Source organism: Triturus cristatus, chromosome 3_2, assembly GCF_964204655.1.
Source record: "Triturus cristatus chromosome 3_2, aTriCri1.1, whole genome shotgun sequence".
NCBI classification, from domain to species: domain Eukaryota; kingdom Metazoa; phylum Chordata; class Amphibia; order Caudata; family Salamandridae; genus Triturus; species Triturus cristatus.
This window is the reverse complement of record NC_140584.1, coordinates 452454813-452480020: the sequence shown is the minus strand read 5'-3', so window position 1 is coordinate 452480020 and position 25208 is coordinate 452454813. Positions and strand designations below refer to the sequence as shown.

General features: G+C 41.9%; 1 protein-coding gene across 2 annotated transcripts in view; it reads right to left on the bottom strand.

The window, feature by feature from the left end:
• The window catches only part of USH1C (USH1 protein network component harmonin), a 739024-nt gene that overhangs the window by 373558 nt on the left and 340258 nt on the right, over positions 1-25208 (bottom strand). For both annotated transcript variants that reach the window (XM_085648065.1, XM_085648066.1), the window contains exons 8-9: positions 20848-20951; positions 5148-5232 (exon numbers count right to left, since the gene is read on the bottom strand). In XM_085648065.1, the coding sequence (XP_085504191.1) occupies positions 5148-5232; positions 20848-20951 (189 nt within the window). The remainder of the gene's footprint in view (positions 1-5147; positions 5233-20847; positions 20952-25208) is intronic.

The window sequence follows — 25208 nt, the reverse complement described above, 5'->3', positions numbered from 1 at the left end:
TTTAATACGTATTTTACTGTGTATTTGTACTTGCATCTTTTATGACTCTCTTTGGAGAGCCGAATAAAGAAATTTTGAATTGAATGAACTCTCACATCACTGAAGAGGCCTGGATAGACTTCCTCTCTAACCATTTTAATGACACAGAACAAATAGCTACACACCCCAAACGCCTAGGATCTGAGAGTTCCAGCAGGATTGCAAAGGAGCCAACACTACATTGCCCACCTTCTTCTGAGGATAGCGAAAGAACAATGCCATACCAACAACAACGGATTGCCCAGCACCAGTAACCCTAGTACAATCAGTGCGCAGTGATACTACACAGCGCTTCTCCAGTTGCTCAACCCAGGATGCTGCTCCCCCACTGCGGCCGTGCTGCACACCACACAGGAGACTTCACCTGCAACCACTGCTGATTCTCCTGCAGTTACCTAATCACACATTCTGTGCAAGCATCATCAATGGCACCAACCTCCATTTAACACCACACACCACAATGATCTCACACAACAATACTCACTTGCATGCATGTTACTGAACACACTCCCAGGAAACACATGATTGAAATCTGGGACCTCTAAGCAACAACACATCAGAACTCTTCTTTATTACAGATATCTGGCTAAACTCCACATTGGCACCCAACATTGCAGTTGAAATCCCAGTGGGCTACTACTTCACACAACATAAACACACTCACAAGCCAAGTGGAGGACTCGCAGTTATCTGCAATAATTCCATCAAGTGCTCAGCATTCACGAGGAATGTCACCCCATTCATGGAACATCTGCACTTCAAGCTGAAAACTTCACCCTAAATGAAACCTCGCCTCTCCGTCACCCAGACCACCAGCAACCTTTACCAGCCTCATCACTAATTTCATCACCCCTCTAACCATTTACTTGAGAGCCTACATACTCCTCAGAGACCTCAACTTCCACCTACAAGACAGAACCAAACCCCGCTTCTGAGCACTTTCAAACAACATTGGACTCACACAGCTCATCTCAGGACCAAAATAAATCACAGGACACAATCTGAAACCCATCTTCATCACCAGCGATAACATTAAAAAAATTATATCCTCGCCACTCACATGGACAGATCACCCCATCATCTGCTTTCAAATCGACACACCATAAGTCAACACACCCACCAGCATCATTGTACCGAGCCACAGCTCGGGTAAAATCTCAGAAGCAGACTGGCTCAGTGACCTCAGAATGGACCAACATAATCCCACAGACAACCCCAACAAGAACAAAATCCACTACAACAACTGGATCAAGAACTGTGTGGACTCCCTTGCATCCATCAAACACAACAAGCAAAGAAGATCCAACAAGCAGGCCAGCTGTAACACATAGGGCCTTCGAGACACCAAACAGCAGTGCAAACAGCTAGAAAGAAAATGGCAAGCCAGACTCAAATCTACTGATAGAACAGGCGCAGCCCATGCAGGTGAGAGCAATGGTGTGGTGGGCGGGGTGGGGGTGATTTGACAGACAACGATGACGGAAAAGTAATTATTTAATTTTCCCTCTGCGTCATCTGTCAAATCCCCCCCCCCCCACCCTGCCCCACCACTCTTACCTGCACGGGCGGCTCCTGTGATAGAACCACCTATAAGGCTGCACTCAGGCGCAACCACCAGCAACTGCGCGACGGTAAGAAAAGAGCACTAGATGAATTCCTCAAAGGCAGCACCAACAGCTGCAAGGAGATCTTCTCAATCGCCAAGGACTTCACCACACCCTCAGCCTCTGTCAGCAACACCACCCTTTCCCAAGAGTTGAGAAAAAACCTATCAGGTTCTTCCACAGCAAAATCACAAACATCTTGTTAGAAATGGGGTCTCTAGTTGGCAGAGGTATGCACCCTGTCCAAGTAAAGACTGCCACTTTAGTCAGGTTAAGTCAGATACACATCCTACTTGAATCTGTGCTCACCCTCTGGTAGCTTGGCACAGAGCAGTCAGGCTTAACGTAAGAGGCAATGTGTAAAGTATTTGTGTAACACTTCAATTGCAGTAACTCAATGAAAACACCACAAAAAGGCTCCATGTCAGTTTAGAAAAACAGAGAAAATGTATCTGATTAAAACAAGACCAAAACGATAACAATCCAATCACGATTTCTCAAATTATCATCATTAAAACATTTTATCATTGCAGTGCTTCTGGAAAGATGTGGGCACACACACTAGGGAAGTTACAGTAACATCTGAGCTGGAGTGCTGGAATGAACACTTGGAATGTGGGCACTCCCAGTCGGAGAGTTACAGTAATGTCTGAGCTGGAGTACTGGAATGAGCACTTGGAATGTGGAGCTTCATTGCAGTACAAGACCGGTATGTGCAAAACCCCACAATTGTTGAAGCACTCAAATACTCGTGCAATCACTCCCCCCCCTTTGAGACCAGTGAGGGTGAAAACCAATGAAAAAGGTCAAGGTCTGCAGTCTTGTTAATGTAAAGGCACATCACTTAACACTCATCCACTTGGGGAGACCCACAAGGTGGACACAGAGACCACACGGGTCTCACTACTCAAAGTTCGTTGTCTATATGGGCCACTTTGGATGAAGTCAGGGGTGATGTGGCAGCTCAAGCGTGACACACTAGGTACAACTCCTACCTCCGACTATGTGACATGGCAGGGAATCCCTTAGAATTAATGACGTGTACCAGGTTGCCCGGCAACGCTTCAACAGGGGCAGGTAGTGATCGGGTTGCGGCGGGAAATTGGCTTTTCTAAAATAGTAGGTTTAATACAACTTTACCAGTAAAGAGGATTTATCTTTACTATTCCAACCATACCAAACATGACAAAACTACTCCTTTCTAATCAATAATTACCACTTAAAATTAGATAAAGGAATTGCCAATGCTGGCCTATGGGAGGCGTAGGCCTCACAGCAGTGAAAAACAAAGTTAGCTGTTTGAGCATCTAAAACGTACAAGTACATTTTCTGCCTTTTAGGTACACATGGCCACTTAGGGCTTACCTTAGGGGTGATTTAGGAGTAATAAAAGGGCAAGAAGTTTTAAATGCCAAGTCAACGTGGCAGAAAACTGCATATACAGGCCTTGCAATTGCAGGCGTGAGACAGGTTTGAAATGCTACGTGGGTTGGTGGCACAACCAGTGCTGCAGGCACACTAGTAGCTTTTAGAGTACATGTCCTGGGTATATGGGATACCACTTTATAAGGGACTTATAGTAGACTCAATATGCCAATCAGGTATATACCAATGTCATGATGTTTTAGGAGAGAAGCAGCTGCATTTAGCACTGGTAAGCAGTGGTAAAGTGCCCAGAGTCCTAAGGACAACAAAAAGATACATTATAAAGTGGGAGGCAAAAGGCAAAAAGTTGGGGTAAGACCACCCTAAGGATGACAGGTCCTGCACATCTACAGCAACTTTGCACACCAACCTGACCTTAGCATCCTCAGCACCAAACTCCCCATCACCAATGAAGAATGTCACCTGACTGAATGGAAATCCCTTACCAGATACAACATAGTGTCAATCAGGCAAACCATCCACTCAGGAGCCCCAACGCATCATTGCTCCCACCACATCTACAACCTGGGAACATAACCAATCAGCACTGCCCTCACTCACATCCTCAAAATCTCCATCATGTCTGCCTCATTCCCAGACGAATGGAAGCATACAGAGGTCAATGCACTCCTTGAGAAACCATCAGCCGAACCAAACCAACTAAGCAACTTCTGACATATCTCTCTGCTTCCCTATCCAGCCACAGTGATTGAGAAGGCCCTCATCAAGCAACTCACAACCCACTGCAAGCTACATCACCTGCTGGACAACATCCAATCAGGATTCTTAAGGAACAGCAGCTACAAAACAACACTCATCGCAGCCACTGATGTAATCTGGACTTCCTAGAACGAGGAGAAACAGCAGCCCTCATTCTGCTCATCCTCTCTGCAGCCTTGGATACAGTTTCCCACAAAACTCTGATCAGAAGACTCTATGAGTTTGCCATCCAAGGACTCACACTCAACTGGTTTAGCTCCTTCCTCACTGAAAGAATCCAAAGAGTCAGACTGCCACTACTCACATCAGAGACCAAGAAACTGACATTCGGAGTCTCCCAGGGATCACCCCTCAGCCCCACTCTGTTCAAGGGCTTTCTGACACCCCTTGCCAACATCATTTGAACCCCAAGGTATCACAATTATCTCCGTCCAAGACACACAAATCTTCCTCAGACTACAGACCAGAATACCACCATCAGAACCAACCTCACCGACTGCAGGACCATGGTAGCAGATTAGATGAGAACCAACTGCTTGAAGCTCAACTCCGACAAGATGACAGAACTGGTTTTCGGAAAGAAAACCTTTCCATGGAAGGACACCTGATGGCGGTCGAAGCTAGAGCCAACACCCACTGACCGGTCAAATAATCTGGGCATTTTTCTAGACGACAAGCTCAACATGATGACAGAAGTCAATGCAGTGAGAACTTACTGCTTCTGCATCCTACACACGCTACGAAAGATCTTGAAGAGGATGCCACAGAACACCAGACGGACCATCAAACAGGAACTCTTCACAAGCAAGCTCGACTACAGCAATGCACTCTCCAAGCAACACATACACTGACCTCAGACCATCCTGAATGCTTATGCAAGACTCATACTTGACCTCCCCACCACACCCACATCGTATCCCATCTCAGGGAGCTTCACTGGCTCCCTTTTACAAGTGCAGTCAATTAAAGCTCCTCAAGCACTGATACAAAGCCTTACACAACACTGGACCAGCTTACCTGAACAGCCACATACACTTTAACCAGCCTGCATGACACCTACGCTCAACGTCACTCTTGCTCATGCCCCCCACATTCTCAGAAGCAAAACATGAGGTCACTTGTTCTCCAACATTGCACTCAAAACATGGAACAACCTCCCACAACACATCAGAGCCCCCTCCTCACTTCTTGAGTTATGCAGAAGGCTGAAGACCTGTCTCTTCTATTAACTCCGCAGGGACCTCACACCTGCACACCTGTTCAAGCACATGGATACCCTTGGGGTGAGTAGTGTGCTATGAGCTATACAAATCAGCATAATATAACATAACAAAAATTGATTTCTACACAAATGCTCACCTCCAATCCCACCTCTGCAGAAAGCGAATCTGGTTTAACATTGCTGACAAAAATGCCTGGCTTCTGGGAAGGACCACTGGAAATGCTACAAAGGAAGCACAAACACCATCAGTGACCATGCAATTTAATAGATCTTCTAATAGTTATATTGCAGTGTTATCATCGAATGCTTCATTATGAGCTGGCCATGAACTTTTGGTGAAATACATGAGTCAGAGTTACCAATGCCAACCAGTCTCTACAGTGCAGTTACCAATTTAACTGGATTTTACTGGAACTGGATTGTAAAAAATGTCTGGCTCCTAGAATTTTGAGACCATTCCTGCATGCAGTGCCATGATTCTCAGACGTTTACTATGCACATTTTTCACTCGCTTTTAGGTGGTGAAAAATGTGGACAGTAATGTATTTGTTTTTTACAGGGTGCTAACACTCAGAATCATTCAGAGTGGTATCACTCTGCATTCCTAAGAATGAGGACAAGTGTGTGTATTTAAAGTACAATATAATGCAGGACTAGGAGAAGAGCTGGTACAATATTCTAGATGTTATTCCTGTAAAGTCATGCAGAATTAAAAAAAATCTAAGGTAAAAAAGATGATGAAATTATGAATCTATATTACATTTTAAGTTGTGGTTCTTGCATTTTAGGCCCTCATTATGAATGGCCTGGGGTTCGGGTCGATATTTATCACACCCGATGAAATCCAACACCACTGGGTCGGATTTGATTGGGTGCAATGAATAGTACACAATTATCAGGTTGTCCCCGATAAAGGGGAATAACGTGTATTTGTGTTGCTTACTGCACCAAAATCTGCATGTCCATGTGTTGTAGCTTTCCCTTTAAGCTGTAGTTCTGACATAGAATGTGATGACATGGGGTTAGAGTGTACAAGGGACTGAAGGGACAGTTGGAGCTGAAGTCTGCTGTCATTGCTTGGTATTTTGTGGGTGTTAAGATTAAACACGTAAAAGAGACTACGTGTGATCCATCATTACAATACTGGTGACGATTTAGAAGATACACCCACCAAGGGAAACCCAGCGTGTCACCGAAGAGCGAGAGAAGAGACAAGGTTAAAGGTCTGTTTATTGATTAATAGCTGAATTGGAGGGCTGCCTGTGTGACTCTTGGGAGAAGAGTGAAGATCAGCGATCGTACATTTTTGCGAGGCAAGACTTGTTTGTTTGGAAATTATAGCCTCATTTTAAGTAACGCGCATTGTTGGAACAAAAGCGCGAGGTGAGATTCAGACGCGTTAGCTGAGCGCGTGATGACAGCAGGTTGAAGATCAGTGAATGTACATTTTTGCGAGGCAAGACTTGTTTGTTTTGGGAATTATGGCCTCATTTTAAGTAACGCGCATTGTTTGAACAGAAGCGCGAGGTGAGAGTCAGACGCGTTAGCTGAGCGCGTGATGACAGCTGCTTGCTCGTGAAGCTTGAATAAACAAAGGCAAAGGACGTCGGCGCGTGTGGCCTGTGAGCCACGGAATGTTAATGAAGTGAATCAGCTGTACAATTGAAGGCTGAGCAAACAAAGGTTGAGGAAGTCAGCGCGTGGGGCCATTATTAAAAGGAGCAGCTGCACAAAGAATGCTGATGACTCGTGCATTGGTTAATGTATTAGAGTTTTTCGGCGCTTGATGGCAAAGTAAACAGAAACGGAAGAAAACAGTTGTGAAGTCTTTATTCACAAATGGATTATATGCTGGCTTGTTATTTAGAGCATTCATCAAGAGATTAATGGAGCATGAAGTGAATATTATTTGTTGTAGGTTCCTGTTATAAAATTGATAGGAATTCAACAAGAATTGAAATTTGGCATAGTTTTTTTTCTTCTTCTGTTAATTTGTTTTCTCCATTTAAACTATTGAGGATGCATTTTGGAGAGTTCAAGCAAATTTGACTTAAATTTTTTCACAATTTTGTCATCTCATGTATAAAGAGTGCCAGCTGAGGAAAAACAGATTTTTGAGGAGGGAAATGTCAACAATTTAGTTGCAACATATAAATTCTGCACATGAATATATATGTATATATTCAAGTTTATCACTCCCATTTGAGATCATATAGATTAAGGAACAGAGAATATCAGTGAGAAAACATCCAAACATGGCGTCGGCAAGCGGCATGAGTCAACCACCACAGTTTTTAAGTGAACGAGGGGAACGTGTCCTTCACTGGAAGAAATGGAAACCACTTTTTGACTCATATTTGTTGGCGATTGGAGCTGAAAAGTTTTCTGCAATAAGGAAACAAGCTATACTACTTCACAACCTGGGTACGGAAGGAAGGAAGATTTACGACAGCCTGGATCCTATACCAATTGGCAGAGGTGCAGGTGAACCTAATGATGTGTATGAAATGACTCTATTGCAATTGCAGAGTCATTTTGGACCTCGCATAAATGTGGTTATGGAGAGACACAAATTTTTTATGCGTGTACAAGCCAAAGGAGAGAGAGTTGGGAACTATGTGGCAGCATTAAAGTCTTTGGCACAGACTTGCGAGTTTGAACAATTATCTGACTCTCTTATCCGTGATCAACTAGTGCGATGCACCAATGATCCAAAAGTTCAGGAAAAATTACTGTAAAAAAATCCTAATCTTAAAGAAGCTATTATGATTGTGGAAAGCATTGAACACACTTCTTTTTGGGTCAAAGAGATGCGAAGCGGGATACCTTCCTCTGTTCCTATGTCTAGTGTCAATAAAGTGGACCAGGAAAGTGTGTCATGCGAAACACCTGTTGCTTTAGTTGGTAAGGCAAATTCCAACCAAGACAAGCCTGCCGTTAAATTGGATAAACAGAAGTCAAATTTTAGTTTTAATAAAGAGAATAAGTTTAAATGTCCTAGATGTGGCAGTCAGAACCATGGACAGAATTATCCAAATTGTTTTGCCAGAAGTACCATTTGTAGAAGTTGTGGAAAAAAAGGTCACTATGCTCGCATGTGTAGGAACACCAAAGTGAATATGTTAAGTGATGCTGATGAGTTCTCTCAGTTAGCAATACATTGTATCACAGATAGTAAAGTTGAGCCAGTGAATAATGAGAAAACAGTAGACACTGGAAATGTTAACATGCCTTTGTGTGATGTGTACATTGGAGGTAAATGTGTTCCTGTATTAGCTGATTCTGGTTCATTTTATACTCTTTTGAGCGATAAGTTTTGGTATTCCACTTTTGGCTCTTGTGATATAAAACTCATGACACCTGACATCAATCCGGTGGGTTATGGTGGGCAGAAAATTGATTTCATTGTTTTTTCAATTCATCCTATTGTATTTGAAGGAAGAGAAACAGTAGGGAAAATTTATGTTGCGAAACGAGGAGATAATCTGTTGGGTTGGCGCCACCAAAGAGATCTTGGCATCATTCTGAACCCCAATGCACCTAACCAAGTTATGCTAGTTTCACAACAGAGTGATGTTCAAGATATTTTGGGGAAGTTCCCGGAAGTGTTTAGTGAAAAGCTTGGGTGTCTTAATGGTTTTAACCATAAAATAATTTTTTTTAAAAATTCCACACCGATTGTACACAAAGTAAGGAAGGTTCCCAACCTTATGTTGGAACCATTAAAGGAAGAAATCAATAGGCTTCTAGATCTGCAGGTAATTGAAGAGATAGAGTCGTCTGAATGGTTGGCTCCCATAGTTTTGGTCCCGAAGGATAATGGGAAAAAAATCAGGATGTGTGTGGACTTGAGAAGTCTAAACAATTGCATCTGGGTGGACAGACAACCTTTACCTAACATCAATGAGGCATTATCAAATTTGGGTGGTGCCAGTTTATTTAGTGTAATGGATTTATCTGCGGCTTACCATCAAATTTTGTTAAATGAAGATTCTGGACATCTACTTCATTTGTAACCCCTTTAGGTGCATACAGGTGTATTCGTATGCCTTTTGGGCTGGCAAGTGCGGCAGCTTGTTTCCAAAGGGTGATGAAAAACGTTTTGAATGGCATTGATTCTGTCCTATTTTTCCAGGACGATATTCTTGTCCATGGTCAAGATAGGGATAAACATGATGAAGTGTTATTCCGTGTCCTGTCAAGGTTGAGGGAACGGGGACTCACGTTGAAAAGTGAAAAATGCAAATTTAGAGTTACTTCCGTTTCTTATTTAGGACATTCAATTTCTGGAGAGGGCATCAGTCCTAAAGTTGATTTAGCAGAGGCAATATTACAAGCACCATCTCCTCTGAACAAAGATCAAGTAAAATCCTTTTTAGGATTATCTGAGTATTATTCAAAGTTTGTGTATAATTTTGCGAGTGTTATGCAACCATTAAGGGTTCTTCTTAAAAAAGGAGTGGAATTTATTTGGTCCAATGAGTGCGAAGGTGCCTTTAACAAAGTAAAGAAGGAGATTGCAAGTATGCCAACCTTAGGACATTTTGATGTACAGAAAAAGACTATCTTAACTACTGATGCCAGTGTGCGTGGTTTGGGTGCGGTGTTATCGCAGGTGGTGGATGGTAGTGAGAAGGTGATTGGTTTTGCTTCTCGCTCATTGAAGGGTGCGGAAGAGCGCTATTCGGTGATAGAACGTGAAGCTTTAGCTTGTTACTGGGCTATCAATCATTTCAGATTTTACTTGTGGGGTATACCCTTCCTGGTTAGAACAGACCACAAACCACTTGTGCATATGTTTTCTTGTAGGAATGTTGAAAGCACTACACCAAGAATTAAAAGGTGGGTTGAGGGACATTGGGAATACAATTTTACTGTGGAATATTTACCTGGTTTAAGAAATGTTCCAGCAGATTTCCTATCTAGGATGCCTTCGGAGAAAAGTTTGGTTAATAACCTTGACAACACTGTTTGTTGGGTGAAAGAGTCAGCTATTGACAAGAAGGAATGGGAAGCTGGTTGTGAGGATGATGAGGCTAGAGGTATCATTATGAAGTTCATTGTAAATGGTTGGCCTACTTTGGATATGGTTCCAAATTGTGTGAGAGGTTTCTGGAATGTGCGTGAGGAATTGAATATTCTACAAGGAGAACTTTTGCGGGGGATAGACTGATACCTCCCGTTGGTATGAGGGAGAAAATTGTCAATCTTGCTCATGAGGGTCATCTGGGACGTAGTTTGACTAAAGCGAGAGATAGAGAGGCTTATTGGTGGCCTGAGGTAGATCATCAAGTGGAAGAGGTGGTCAAGGATTGTGTTATGTGTGCAGGAAATGATAAGTCAAGGAAAGTTAGGACTGCTCCTCTTTCTCCTGTTGCGATACCTGAACGTCCTTGGTCAAAGCTTGCTGTTGACATTGTAGGTCCTTTTGACACTTTGCCTCCCTCAGAAAGGTTTGTTGTGGGACTAGTTGATTACACATCCAAGTGGGTGTCTGCTTCTTGTATGGGTTCAGTTGTAACTAAGAACATTATTGAATTTCTTAGAGATTGTTAGACCAGTCGCTGCGTGCGTCGACGCAGAGTCCCGTTCCGTGGCGCATCGAGAGTTGCGGCGCCGGAAGGCAACGCTGCGCCACGCATCGCACCACATCGAAGAGTGTCGCATCGAACCTGTGCGTGAAGCTTCCCCCCAAGAAACCTACGCAACGAAAGCCAAAGGTATCGCATCCTCCCCCTACAGATCGGAGCCGGCGCATCCACCTCTGCTGCGTGAAGCAGGGCTGCTGCAAAGCCTCCCCAGGATCTCAGGAGCATCGCATCGCCTTTGCCATCTTCCTTGTTATAGCTTTTGGGAACCTTATCGCAACTACAGGTACTGTTGGGCACGAAAGTGTCGCATTTTGTGCATTGAGAGTCGCATTGTGCAGGACACTGACTTTTACTTCCTGGAGTACTTTCTGCAAACTCTTGAACTATCTTTAAAGTAACCTTTTTGAATTATATGTTGGTTTGTCTGTAATATTTGGTCTTGTTAAGTTTTTAGTAAAGATACCTTATTTTTCTAAAACTGGTGTGGAGTAAATCTGTGGTGTTTTCACTGTGTTACTGTGAGTGTTGGTACAAATACTTTACACATTGCCTTTGATAGCCTAGACAGCTCAGGCCAAGTTACCTAGAGGGTGAGCAGGGGTTCTCTTAACAGTGTATCCCCCTTTCCCTGACTAGAAGCAAGGGTCCCTACTTGGACAGTGGTACCTACCCTGCCAACTAGAGACCCCCAGATCTAACAGAGATGCCTTCACTTGTGAAGGTATACCGGATGTTCTTGTTTCGGATAATGGGGTACAGTTTACCTCTCAAGAAATGACAGATTTCTTGAAAGAACTTTCCATCACACATCACAGAACTGCTCTCTATGCTCCACAGGCAAATGGGTTAGTTGAGAGTATGAATAGACTAATAAAAGCTTCTGCTCAAAGTGCCTTGGAGAGAAGAGTCCCACTTAAGCCCATCCTTAGAGAGAAATTGTGGGCGCAAAGGAACACACCTAATAGTGTGACTGGTTGTTCTCCGTTTGAAAAACTTAAGGGGAGAACAGCTGGTTCTAAGTTAAATCCTCTTTGGTTGAGTGTGAAAGATAGAGGTTGTGTTGTGAAGAATTGGAGACTTAATAAATATCAAGAGAATTACAAGAGTAGGTTTGATATGAGAAATGGGGTATGTCAAACTACTTGGAAAATTGGTGATTTGGTATTTGTAAAGAAAGCAGTTTGGTCTCCCAAAGGTGAAACAAAATACTTTGGTCCGAGGCGTATCATTAAAGTTATGAGGAATGTAGTAATGCTTGATGGGGGTGATGTGTGGAGTATGTCTCGTTTGTCGAAATGTGCTCATTCTGGGAATGGATACAGAGATGCTCTGGTTCAGCCCAGATTTCCGAAATGTAATGAAAATTGTACTCGACCTGTTCCATCTTCTCGTGGTTCCAGAATCAGGAGATCACCTTTGTATCTTCGAGACTATTGTGTAAAGTACAAATAGTATTAGAGAGTTTTATTTTTATCTCTGCAAGTCAATTGGAATTGTTATGTTTTCCAAACTGTGTGTCTTTCCTATATAATTGCTTAAGCTGTTGTATTTTATCTTTCTTTTTGTTTTCATGCTTTCTGTTGTGTTCTTTTATATTTTTTATAAAGGGAAGATGTGTTGTAGCTTTCCCTTTAAGCTGTAGTTCTGGCATAGAATGTGATGACATGGGGTTAGAGTGTACAAGGGACTGAAGGGACAGTTGGAACTGAAGTCTGCTGTCATTGCTTGGTATTTGGTGGGTGTTAAGATTAAACACGTAAAAGAGACTACAGACTACGTGTGATCTATCATTACAATAACATGTAATTCCAGGCATTGCCCCCACTCTAATAAAACTCAACAGGCTTGACCTTGCGAAATTTAGTGAGCCGCCAAACTCATATCCAGTTTGTGGGGTGACATTTGTTATAGCACATGCCGAAATTGAGTATATCACTACACTGATTAAGGGCCTTGTTTACAGCAGGGGTACATTATGTTCTGTACTTCTCTTATTAATTACTTCTGTCCTTTTGATTCTGCTTCCATAATCCCATTATATCAGTCACTGGTTGATGGTCTAGCGTTCCTTTGGTAGCATTTCAGAATAGTTTTATCAATGAATCATTGAGCTTTTAGGTTTGGCTACAGACAGCTTTAACTATCCGATCATCAGTACTTTAGAAGTACAATAAAACGTATAGATAGAGAAAGGACTTTGGTCCAGTCTCATTCAGCCACTTGCTTATCTCTGTTTTTCATGTTTTTCCATAGCTTGACAGGGCTGTCTGTCAAGGCCATGCCGTAAGGAGTATGGTTACATGATAGCATCGTGCTTGTTTTACATCTTGAACATGTTACACAAAGAATGCCAATAATTCTGATTCTGTTTTGGTAATTTTCTTTGTTCTTTTCTCGCATGATGAAGTTAACATTTTCAAGCTGCAACAGGGTAAAAAGAAATGCTTAAGCTAAAAGTATTTTGACAATGATTTTTAAAAAGCCAGCTTTACACCGTGTTTTTGTATCCAAGGCGTGCACTAGACCAGGCTTCCTGAAAAGAAAACACACCCAAAACTGTCTCTTTGTCTGTATTGCTTGTCTTTGCTGCCATAGTCACGTTGCGAAAGCAAAACTAAAGCCAAGAAAGCGGTGTTTCTTGCATATTTGAGTCTTCAGTTGGGCATATGATAATTGCCTAGCACCAATTGGTTGTACCTAAGTAGATGACATTTGAACTCTGTCAAGTCATGAACACACCTCTCATATGTCTTAGCAATCTAGGAAAGATGTGCAAAGGAACCAAACACTTTTGTGATTTAATGAATAAGACACTTAGGGGCATATTTACAACAGAATGGACACGCATGGCGTTAAGCAAACATTGCTAATGCCACACTTCTCCATTCTGAAAACGCAGGGATGTTCCGTATTCACAAGAATAGGGTGCACCCCTGCGTTTCCCCTAGCGCTGGTGCTGAGTTCAGCTGCCTAGCGCCAACGCAGGCAGCCTTGCACCATAGTGCAATGGTGTCTGCGTTGGGGTATATTATTTTTATGTGCAGTAAGGTCTCCCTGCCAGCACATAAACAATCATTCGAAGCGCTTTGAAATTTCTATGTGTGCTGCTCAATGCAGCACACATAGAAGTTGCAAAACACAATTTTTTCAATTATTTATGTGCAGGAAGGGTCACCTTCCTGCACATAAACAATCGTATGCAATTTGCTGTTTCTGTTTGTGCTGCACAGGGCAGCATGCATGGAAACAGCAAAAACGAGGAGAAATAAAGCATTTCGCCTGTTTAAGACCAGGTTTTCCCTGGTCTTAATTTGGCCAATGCCTCCTATTTATGCCATCCTTGTAAATAGTGGGGAGCGTCAAAATCAATGGTTATTGCGGTGGAACCTCCACTGCAACACCCATTGCCCTCTCCTTTCACACTAAGTACAGCATGAAAGGGTGCCTTATTTACAAGGCAGCGTTAAGCCAGGGTAAGTGGCTTAACGCTGCCTTGTAAATAAGGCAGAGTTTAAATATGCCCCGTGATACACGGTTCTAGTAGCTTCAAAGATGTAATTTCCTATTACGTCATCAGGAATCACTGGGAGATAATTACACTTGGTAGTCTGGTAAATTCACATCAATTTTTGTTTTTTACATTTTAAAGCAGAGTGTTTTTCTACATATCATCGAAACACTCAGAGATTGCATATGGGATGCAGCTTATGCTCACATAATATGAAATTTGTGTATGAGAAAGAAAATAATCTTTATGATAGTAAGGACAACATTCATATTGTGTATGTGCCAAAGAAAGACAGTCTTGCAAGAGGGTGCAAGATATGGAAAGGACAGGTAAATGGAAGGGAAGCAGAAGAAAGATGGTTGCTTGAATTACAGTTATTTCACAGGGTGCATATTGTGCTTTGCACACCAGTGCTGTATGGGTGAAAGGGGGCGCCTACGAATAAACTGGACATAAAATCAAAAAGATATAGAACCCTGCAGTCCCACCTGCAGTGGAAAGCAATCACCAGAATCAAGGTGACCAAAGAAGTAGTCAGAATCTGGAGCTTGAGTTGAAAGCTACTTTGGAGTTTATCATTGTGTAGCTCATGCTTCAGAAGCATTTGGCCTCCCATCATCAATACAGGTAAATGAACTGCACTGGTATCCTGTAAAGTGAGATATGGACAACAGGGTGAGTGTATGCCAATTTTTTATGAAAAACGTGGCATTGTCCAAGGTTGTGTCCTTGCTCCCTTACTTTTTTCGCTTTTCATTAATAAGATCGATAAAGTGCTGCAGCTGGAGAAGGTAGATGTCCCATTACTATCGGGCAATCCCATACCGATTTTAGTATACACAGATGATGCAGTACTACTTTCCAGGCCCCAGTTGGTCTATAACGAATCATGGATAAATTTAGCAAGTTTATAGGTGAAAGAAAACTGCTAATTAACAAAACAAAAACGTTTACCATAATATGTGGCACCAAAACAATGACATTTAAAACTTTTTACATTGATAGAACCCCAGTTCGAACTGTTAAAATATTTTGCTATCTAGGGGTAACTTATAATAGCAATGGGAAATGGAAACAGGAATTATCTAATGTCTGTTTCAAGATGGTCAGGAACGCACATGGGGTTTTTAGATTTGCATCTAAACTAGGTAATCACCCTTAAAGGAAATGCTTACAATATACAAGGCGAGATGCGTCGCTACAGCCTTGTATGGTGCAGAGGTATGGGGCTATCATTGTTGCCAGGCCCTGCAACAAGAAGAAAATGCTTTTTAAAACGTCTCCTAAGTCTACCACCTTAGCATCTACTGAGCTAATACATCGAGAGGTGGATTTGACATACTTAGCAGATTTGACCTCTACACGGCCACTGCTGGTATGGAGATCGATATGGGCTAAAGATGAGACAATTTTACTAGATCTATTATTAACGAGTGTGAGAAGTTGGCCTGGCATATGCTGGTCACAAGTTATAGTGGCCACCTTGCACCAGTCCAATTCGACTCTTATGGTAGATAGGTTTAAGACAACCTTTTAAAGAAAGCTATCCTAGTGGTAGCTGTGGAGAGCAGCCTTCGGGCTAAGACTCAGAGGAATGTAAAGCAGCCTGTTTTAACTTGTAATCTCTTGAATTACCAAATGAAAGGACACCACACAGGTATATATATCAAATATATATGTATCTATTTCTAGACACACTCTACAAGGAAAACATTCAAATATCAACGTTTCACAATAAGTTAAGCACAAATATGGCTGGGGCCCTAGGGGCGTACCAGACCATATACTAAAAAAATGGGTTAGGAAAGTCGACTTGAATCGCTGGGGCTTCACCACTGCAGTGAAAGCAGGTAAGTAATCGACCCACGGGAGACGAATGCAGTGTGAGAACACAGCCGCGGGTTCCCTATTGATTATAATGGAGCAAGTCGCGTTTGATTTTTAAAGTTTTAGGGTACTTCGAGGAAGTCTACAAGCAAGCCACTTACAAGGTAAGTAATTCGAGGGCCAACACACACTAGGGCACCGTAGTGCACGAGTTACCTCACCCAGGGAAGCCGGGTGCATAGGTGTCTTTTGGTGTCGGGTCGCGTCGCTGTTTTCTATGGAGACCAAAGAAGATTTGCTGCTTGCGTCGACTGAAGATGTGTTTGGTGGAATCCAAGGGTGGATTCTAGATGCTGAAGACCTGAAAATAGAAGGCACAGTGTTCACAGTCACTTGCCAGTGACCCGGGGCCAGGAAGATGGATGCCCACGGATGTCGGGTGATTTCAGGTGATCAAGGATGTTTTGACTCTTCACTCACAAGGTCCAGGAAGGATCGACGATGACCAGCAGCTGGATTCGGAGTGTCCCACAACGTCTGCAGCTGACTGCGGTGTCAGCAACCAAATTGGAGCCAACAAGCCTTGGCAACAGCAAGTCTTGTGTAGAGTGAAGAAAGTCGATGGTTTAGATCAGCAAGGTCTGAGGGACTCACCCAGTGAAGGTGAGTGAGGACAGGCCTGCAGCAACCAGGGGAGCCCTTTGAGTAGATAAGAAAGTCTTCAGGGGACCCACAAGCCAATGAGCAAAGGATCACAAAGACGCCTCTTGAGGAAATGCTTCACAGGAGCCCACGGTCACTCGGGATAGGGTAGGCCTCTGGTTTTCGCTGCAAAATCTGCTGGAGGCTGGGGCCACAAATGGTCCAATGCACAAGTTTGTAGAATGGCGTGAAGGGGTTGCACTCGACAATAGTGTACGGTACCCGGGTATTGCTGTTCCACGTCACTTGTGGGGTCCACTCCCCTCAGCTCTGCTGGGGACTCACAATGGCCATCGAGAAGTCAGGAAATCCAGTTCCAGGGCTGCAGGGACTTCGAACTCCAGCGAGAGCGGGAAAGTTTGCGACTGTTGATTAAGGTTTTTGGTGCCTGCCAAGCAGGGAAGTCACTCCTTGACTCCAAGGGAGATTTTTCTGTCTTCCAAAGGTAGTGGAACGTCGAAGGGCCAGGATTCTTCTTTGTAGAGTGTCATCCAGGGTTATTTGTTTTGCAATGGCAAGGTTTGCTATCTTATACTGGTGATAGGGGAGGGACGAGTTCTATGACCACTCCTCTGGGAGGGTCAGGGTAGGGGGTGGTTACACCCACTTCCCTTTGTCCAGTTTCGCACCAGAGCAGGGACAGGTAGCCCCTGAACCGGTCTGAGCTGGCATATGCACAGAGGAGCCTACTGCTCCCCCAGTGCATGACTTCAAAGCACTCTAGAAGTGCACCCATCCAGCTCCAATACACTAAATCCTGTCTGGAAGGTGGTCACACCTCCCTGTGACAGGATGCCTTTTGTTGGGCTTCCTCCACTGCGAGTTTCAGTCAGCAGCAAGAGGGCAGCCCAGTGTCTGTGCTGGTGGCATCCATTTTGTGATGCCAGGGCTCTTTCAGATTTCTGTCGTTTTACTACAGTGGGTATATGTTGGCCCCTCTAGAAGGGTGGGATCATGCTCCCACATCATTACCTGATGTGGGGGTATGATTCCAAGTTGTTTGAATCCAAACACGACATGTTTTGATGCAGTCATTCAAAGTTAGGATTATAATGCACTTAAGAGTATATGGTTTAACCGCATCTACAAACAGCCGTAGAGAATAGACTCTGGTAGCTGCACAGGGGCCCTGCTCATGCAGAGGCACCCCCTCACATTGTAAACCAAGCACCCTGCCCTCAGGATTGATAGGGCCTGCCATAGGGGTGGCTGATAGGTTTATATGTGTGTGTATGGTGAGATATAGAAACCTATACCACTGTGAGGAGTGCTAACACTACCTCACCCAGGCTGCAGTAGCAGGCCTGTGGTGTCAGATTTAGTCTGCTTCCCAGGGGTGGCATAATACATGCTTCAGCCCCTGGTAGGCCTGTGAAGTACCTATGCCCTAGGTACCTAAGGTACCATATACTAGGGGCTCATAAGGTACCACAGTATCCAATCACTAGTGCATCTAATATGCACTCAAAGTCGTTTAGAGAGAATAGAGAGACTGGAGCCCTGATTAGCAGGGACCCAGCCAGACTATGGCCATAAACCAGTGTATACATCAGAACAAAAGTGGGGGCAACATAAGTGCAGATCCTACTCTCCTACAACGAGTGTTTACCCCTTGAGAAAAAAGCACGTATCCTGCGGTTAACATATATTATGGATACATATAGCAAGCTATTTAATATCCAGATTACTGATATTACAGGCTAAGTGGCTTCTTTAAACAAGGATTCCTTTTTGTTATCCAAAAAAGAAAATCGTAAGAGCACCATAGAGAAACAATCAAGTTTTAAATTTTATCAATCAATTGAATCCAAAAGAGGAATCCAAGATTATCTGATTATAGTTAATAAATCCTCACCCCGTTATATGCTGACTTGACTGATATTAGGTATAGTACATCATCTAGTCGCATTTCCAGTCATGATTCTAATTGTGGATTTTAACTCTGTAAATGCTTTTATGGTTGTTCTAACAAACCGAATAAAGTATATTGAATCGAATACAGGTAAATGAACTGCACTTGTCTCTTGCCAGCTTCCTAAGTAGTAAGGAAAGGAAAAGCTATACATTGGTTTTCTGGGAGCGTTCACAATATGATATAATTTATCATGGGGCACCAAGCTTGCTAACTACCATAAACCAGAAAGAGAGCTTCCAGGGGTTTTGGAAGATGAGGTACAGAAGGAGTGTACCCAAGAGCTCGAACACTCCAGCCCCTGTTCTTGCCCTATTTCTTCATGTGCCCTTTAAGACTTGAAATTCAACTATAGTACTGGGTCAAAAAAATAAACTCCCTTTCCCTTCATGAAGCAACTCAGTAACCATCATGTAAAGAGGCCTGTTCAGTGGGTCCTGCGTACATCGATCAGGCTCTGGTCCTACCAAGAGTTGACAGTATATTACACAATGTACACATTATAGGGCTTATTTAGTCCTTGGTGAGTTATACTCTATTCTACCGTTACAGCGGAGGAATGTGCTCTGCTACCTTGGTGACAACAGCCCACCACACCCAGAGATCTCCGCCTGCCCAGATCTCAAGATCTTTAGGGGAACCACTGCCACAGCGGCTCCTCTGAACTCCCTGAAATCTTGCTGTGTGAGCATTAATTTCAGCACATTCATACAGTTGTTTGTTTTTCAAAAACAAGATCCCAAACTTAGAGTTTGCTCTTAAAAAAACAATAAAAAAGTCCCTAATATACTGGGAGTTTTCTGCCTGTTTTTTTATTTGTCTGTTCTGGACCACCATGTTTTCCCTGGTGATCCCGAACAGGAAAAAGATATGTCAGAATAGAGGGGCTCAGGTACTTTGACTGATTGTCTGATGTCAAGTTGAGTTGTCAGTCAAACGTTTCCACCTCAAGAGCCAGTGGAGGCACCACGAGCAAAACATGACAGTTCTACTTACTGTAACTAAAGTGAGTGAACTGGGAGTTTTGCAGACAGTGTACCCTGCAAGCACGCTGGTGGACCATCAACTGAGGTCTAAATGGCCTCCAAATTATTCACAGTATTCACTTGAATGAGCACACACTGCAAAGTTTACTGGAAATAAAGGACCAACTTTATTAACTATCAGACGGCCACCAACACTTAGGATGGGAGGATTTTGACCCAAAACAACTGTGTCTATGTAGCTCTAGTTCATTTGGTAAGTTCATCCAACAACATTTCTTTGGGAGTGCATCTAGCCCTCAAGAAAATTATGGCAGGATGAAGGATTTTATGACAAAATAAAAAATATTGCTTCACAGAAATATCATTTACAAAATTATCGTTGTCAATGGGTATAAAATTCCCATATTCCCATTAACTCTAATTGTGTGATATCTTTGTAAATGACGGTGAGGCATTGATATTTTTCTCAGACAATATTTTGGCTATAACATTCTAACACTATACCAGATGAAGTCTTCATGGCCAGTTGGATAAGGTATAGTTTTGGTTAGGTTGTTGCCGGGGTTGGCACCAGTTATATTTTCGCTTCCTTTGAAAATGTGCACCCTACTATTTACACATTAATCGTGATATTTTAATTGTCGTCTTCCGCGGATGACATTGTTTCCTAAATCTTTGCCCATCCTTTTTATTCTACAGGCAGTTATTAATTTTCGTAACCTGGTTGGGCATCTTTGGTCTGCAAGAATTTGTGCTTATCAAATTTGTGTTCATTTTTTATTTGTATATTGGCTTTTCATTGTCATATTTTTCTATTGTTTGAAATCAGTGGATCATTTATTGTTGCCCCATGCCCCTTTGACTCCAGTATCGCACCAGAGGAGAAAAGCCTGCTTCCTGGTTAGCTGTTAACCACTGATTACATGAAGCCAAAACTATTTCACTGTGCATCACTGTTAAAGCCTGGTGTTGGTGGGATTTCTGGTTTGGGATCTGAATATACCCATATCACCATCCCCTTAACTGAAAGACAAGGAAGTCCTTTTTGAAAGTGTCGCAATCATTTGAAAAATAAACAGGAATATCAAAGTTGCAATCCTACCACAGTGAGGTTATGGCAGAGAAAACTGACTTTCCACTGCTGGTTTATCCTCATAAATTGCCAGGGGTAATGTCAGACCTGAACACAGGGAATGTCAGATGGCTTAAATAATAATAAAAAAAGCAACTAGAGGGCAAGTTAAAAAGAAATCTCAGTGATTCTGCAATAGCATATATTTGGCATTCAATGTGTTCAGGCACAGTTCTTACCTGCATCCTAGACCTCTTGTGCCCACCAAACTAATGAACACTTTCTTCTCCTTCATTTCTCTTCCACCAACTGATGCAAGACCAGCAATGCTACTTTTCCCATCCTGAAGCAAAAATGTACAACATGATTATTATTACACATTGAATTAAGAGAATTGACAGACAGAAAGATGCAAATAATTTTAGGCAAGGAAGACTTAATCATAGCATTCTATTCAAACCCACTTGCATATTTTGTGGGAAAGGTAGTCTTGCATATAAAGGTATATGATATTCTCATTCTTGAGCCTTCCTTTACCCCGAGTTGCTGTTTTTCCTTGCTCCTTCCCTCCTCTGTCACCTTCACATATGGCACTACCACTACTGCTACACAGGAAAACTCAAATTCAATAAGCTCTTCTCCAACTAGTACAGGTTCGAAACCACTTCTTTCGTTTCTCCATCCAGCATCTCCACTGCTGGTTCCTCTGCTTCCAGAACATTATCTTATCCCTCAAATGAGCATCCTACTGGGGCAATTCTAGATATATTATGTAATTCTAATATCAAACTACAAATCTCTTCGCACTGGAAGAGACAAACAACTGTGCATAAACAAATGCAATTTCACCCTTGGGCCTTCCCCACATTCCAAGACAACCTGCTAGTCACCGAATTTCAAGACAAACTGCTATAATCTTTGAACATCATCATTGCAATCCTCTACAGACCACCTGACTGTCACCCTTCTAGCTTCTTACAATCCTTCCGTCATTTCTAATCACTAACATTAATTGAAAATATTATAGCATATAGCAGATACTTCAACTCTAACTCCCTTAAGCTTTGTTTAAAAGCACATTGTCCATATATATTTAACTTTATGCATTATTCCAATGTAATTTATGTTATCATATTGCACATTTCTGTAATTTATTGCTTTTATTGTCTTATATTTAATAAATGCTAATAAACAATTTCAACACAAAAAAAGCACATTGTCAGTGTAGTCCTCTATTCTATTTTTTTATCCTATTACCACACTATGATCCTTCTCAATCATCTTGCTAATTTATTTCCACTGTTGTCCAGGGTATGGTAACTAAACACTTCTAAAAGGACTTTTGGAAATATTATTTAGAATTGTAGATGAAGGTCATTCGATCCCTTTGATCATGATGGATCTCTCAGCTTCATTCATGAAATACATTGTTATCATTCATAGGTTGTCTACAATGTCAGTCAAAGAAGTGAAGTGTTTCATAGACCTATTAACAAAAAACAGTTAGAGGGTTAAATTGAGTTTTAACTTTCTCAGAGTCTCACAAGACTACTCCACTTCAATGGTGCTTTTTAGGAGGTATGGGGCCCATCTATTCCAAATCCTTTATGAGTGTCGGATTTTATGCCCATCATATGCTTATTACGCACATTTATAGGTATGAATGACATCACCCTACACTGCTGCCTGAAAAAGGAATAGTGTGGGTTTAGGTGATTTACTTTCAACCTCATAGATCCAGAAAACGTTTTTTTCTCAAATGTGTTCTAAGTCTACAATCTGTCTTCAAATACGACTTGATCTTGCTCTACCCATTGACAGCAAAATAAAACATCCCAGACTATTTTTTTATTCTGTCATATTGTTTCATCAGCAGTGAGTGCAGTTGTATACATTAGTTTCTTTCAGCTGCACAAAAAAATATTGCCTCTTCTTTTTCTTCAAGACATTGCTACCATTAATGGGATAGCAATCAATTTAGACTTTACATTTCTAACCTATTTAATCCTGCATGTCCTAAGCTCTTCATAAAATGGCTACAGGCTGAGCTAATGTAGCAGTGTACCTTGTCTGCTTTCTAGAGAAGGAATATATTTCTGAATCTAGCTTTGTCATTCAACAACTTAAATTTTGAATTCCGTGGTATTATTAATCGGCCTTCCAGGACCATTGATATATCTATGTTACCATTTGAGATATAAAAGCCTCCATTCTCTTTCTGACTTACAAGGTGAGATATTTAATCACTGTGTAGTTTGTCTGAAAGTGCATGCATTGCTTTGGATTGTTTTGTGCTTTCACTTATGCATATTGTTTGGCTCTTCGAGCTTGAAGGCATGCTGTGGAGAGCATTCCCACATAAAGCAACTTGCCGAGACCCATTTGGTAGTCTTGCCATGTTGACTTTTGCAAACCACAACCACAGCATTTTCTAAGAATTAATATGGCTCTTGGTTTTCCATCTCTTTGTCATTTGCACCAAGTACCTGCATTGTACTCTTTCAATAAAATACTAATTGTGTAAACAGAGTTTTTAAAAAAATGACTCACCAAATAAATTTCATGTGGGACAACTGAATTTTTATTTGATCTAGTGTCTGAGTCTGCAACTTCTGTTTAAGGAAAAATATAGAGCAACACTGGCCAAAACGATCAGTGGACGCAGATTAGACGATTCCAATGCCTAAAATGTGGGTCGGTCAAGAAAAGTCAGTAAACGGATTTTAAAAAAAGCAAATCTCGACAGCCAAGATAAAACCTAAATGCCTCTGAGAGAAACCCATACCCCTACATGGTGAAGGTTACAACACGTACCTATTGGATGAAAGAAACTGCACTACAAACTACAATGTTGGAACACAAATATATTTGGGAAGCAGTCCTACCTACACAATACACATAAATAGACTCCTCTGACTACAAGGGAGTTAATATCACCTTCAAACCTTACTTGAATATTTTTGGGGGAAGGCAGTGAGCTTTTTGAAAGAATGATTGATGGTTCTTAGCATGAATCTAGTCTCTTAGGAAATAACTACCTGGAGACCTGCAGAACAAATACACCAGTGGGCCCAGAAGGACTCCCTCGCATTTGGAACCGTATCAATTGCATATTAATTACCCCTTGGTGACCCTCAAAATTTCAACTGCTCACCATTAGTCTTCAGCCTTCACAAGAAATGCTTAGAAATCCAGATATAAAAGATCTTCAATACCCATCAATGTACACAGAGCACCCAGCTGTACCTGTAAATCATATCTGGCCAGGACATCAGCTAAACAAATGACTGCATCATAAACACCTAAGCATATATTTCCTCATTTATCCACAAACCAATTCCAAGACAGAATTTGCACTCATTACCAATGACAACAAGCAGGCAACACCACAGGTATGAGACTAAACATTAATCTGTATGGTTTCTTTTGTTGTCTCATCAAGACTGCAAACTCTTGGTGCTTCTACCTTAACTCCAACTGCAGCTTCAAGATGAACATCGTGCAAAACAAAGACCACTTGGCTCTACCTGATCCTATTCTGCATGAAGAAGGGAACTGTTCTTGTCCCAGCTTGATAGTGGTTGTGTCTTAATGACTGGGTTCCAAGAAACCCACCTAGCACCACAGAAGAACTCCATTTATGCTACAGCCAATCTCGTCAAAGCCCTTCACTAATTTCTAAGAATTACCCAGTCCCTTAAAAAATTATAATGGATCTTCCTACAAGCATGTATCAAATTAAAACCAGTCTGCATCCCCTACAAGGCTGTCACTTAAATAAAGGACACCACTCTATTCCTCACAAACAAGATCAAGGCTGCAGATGGAAAAAGGAAAACAGACAGCAGAAGCTTATCCAGGCTCGAGCTGAAAAACTGAAAGAAGGAAAAAGAAATAGACACCAATCTTTCTTGTTTTACACACACAGAATCTGGAACATTGTCCAAGACCAAAACCATCAGGCGGTGTTTCTTCTCCATTTCCAGAAAGACCTGTAAATTCTCTTCAAACAATACTCCTTTCACTTATAGTTTCCTTATCGCTTCCTCGAAAGAGTTCTCAAGCCCCTACCCTCTCGTTATCCTCCCATTGTTCTACTCTGGGCCAGCCCACCAGCGCCCTTCTTCTTCAAAAAGTCACTCCTGTAGAGTACTCACTTGCTTTGTTGCTAAGTCAAATATTTTATGGATCAAATAAATAAATAAATACATACATAGACCAGATTAAAAAATTGCAGGTAGCTGGACTGGCTGAAGAAAGTTCATTGCTTTCAAGAGATATAGTGAAAGGTAACTGAGCATTAGCATATACATTAGATCTCAATAACCCTTATTAAATCTATGTTGTTTGAGCTCTCAAAATCCTGTTTTCAGCTGCATTGTTATTTAGGACTTGGTGTACGACACTGTTTCCAACAACAGACCTTGCGATACACAAAATTACAGGCTGTAAGGCTGTAAAACAATGAATCACAATATACCTTTAGTACTTTATGAGCCAAAAAACAGACTGGTAAAATAGCTTTTGAGACTCTTTTGAAATTGCAAAGAGTAGGGGGCGTGAAAGGGACATTTCCCTCCTCATTGTGATTCACAATAAT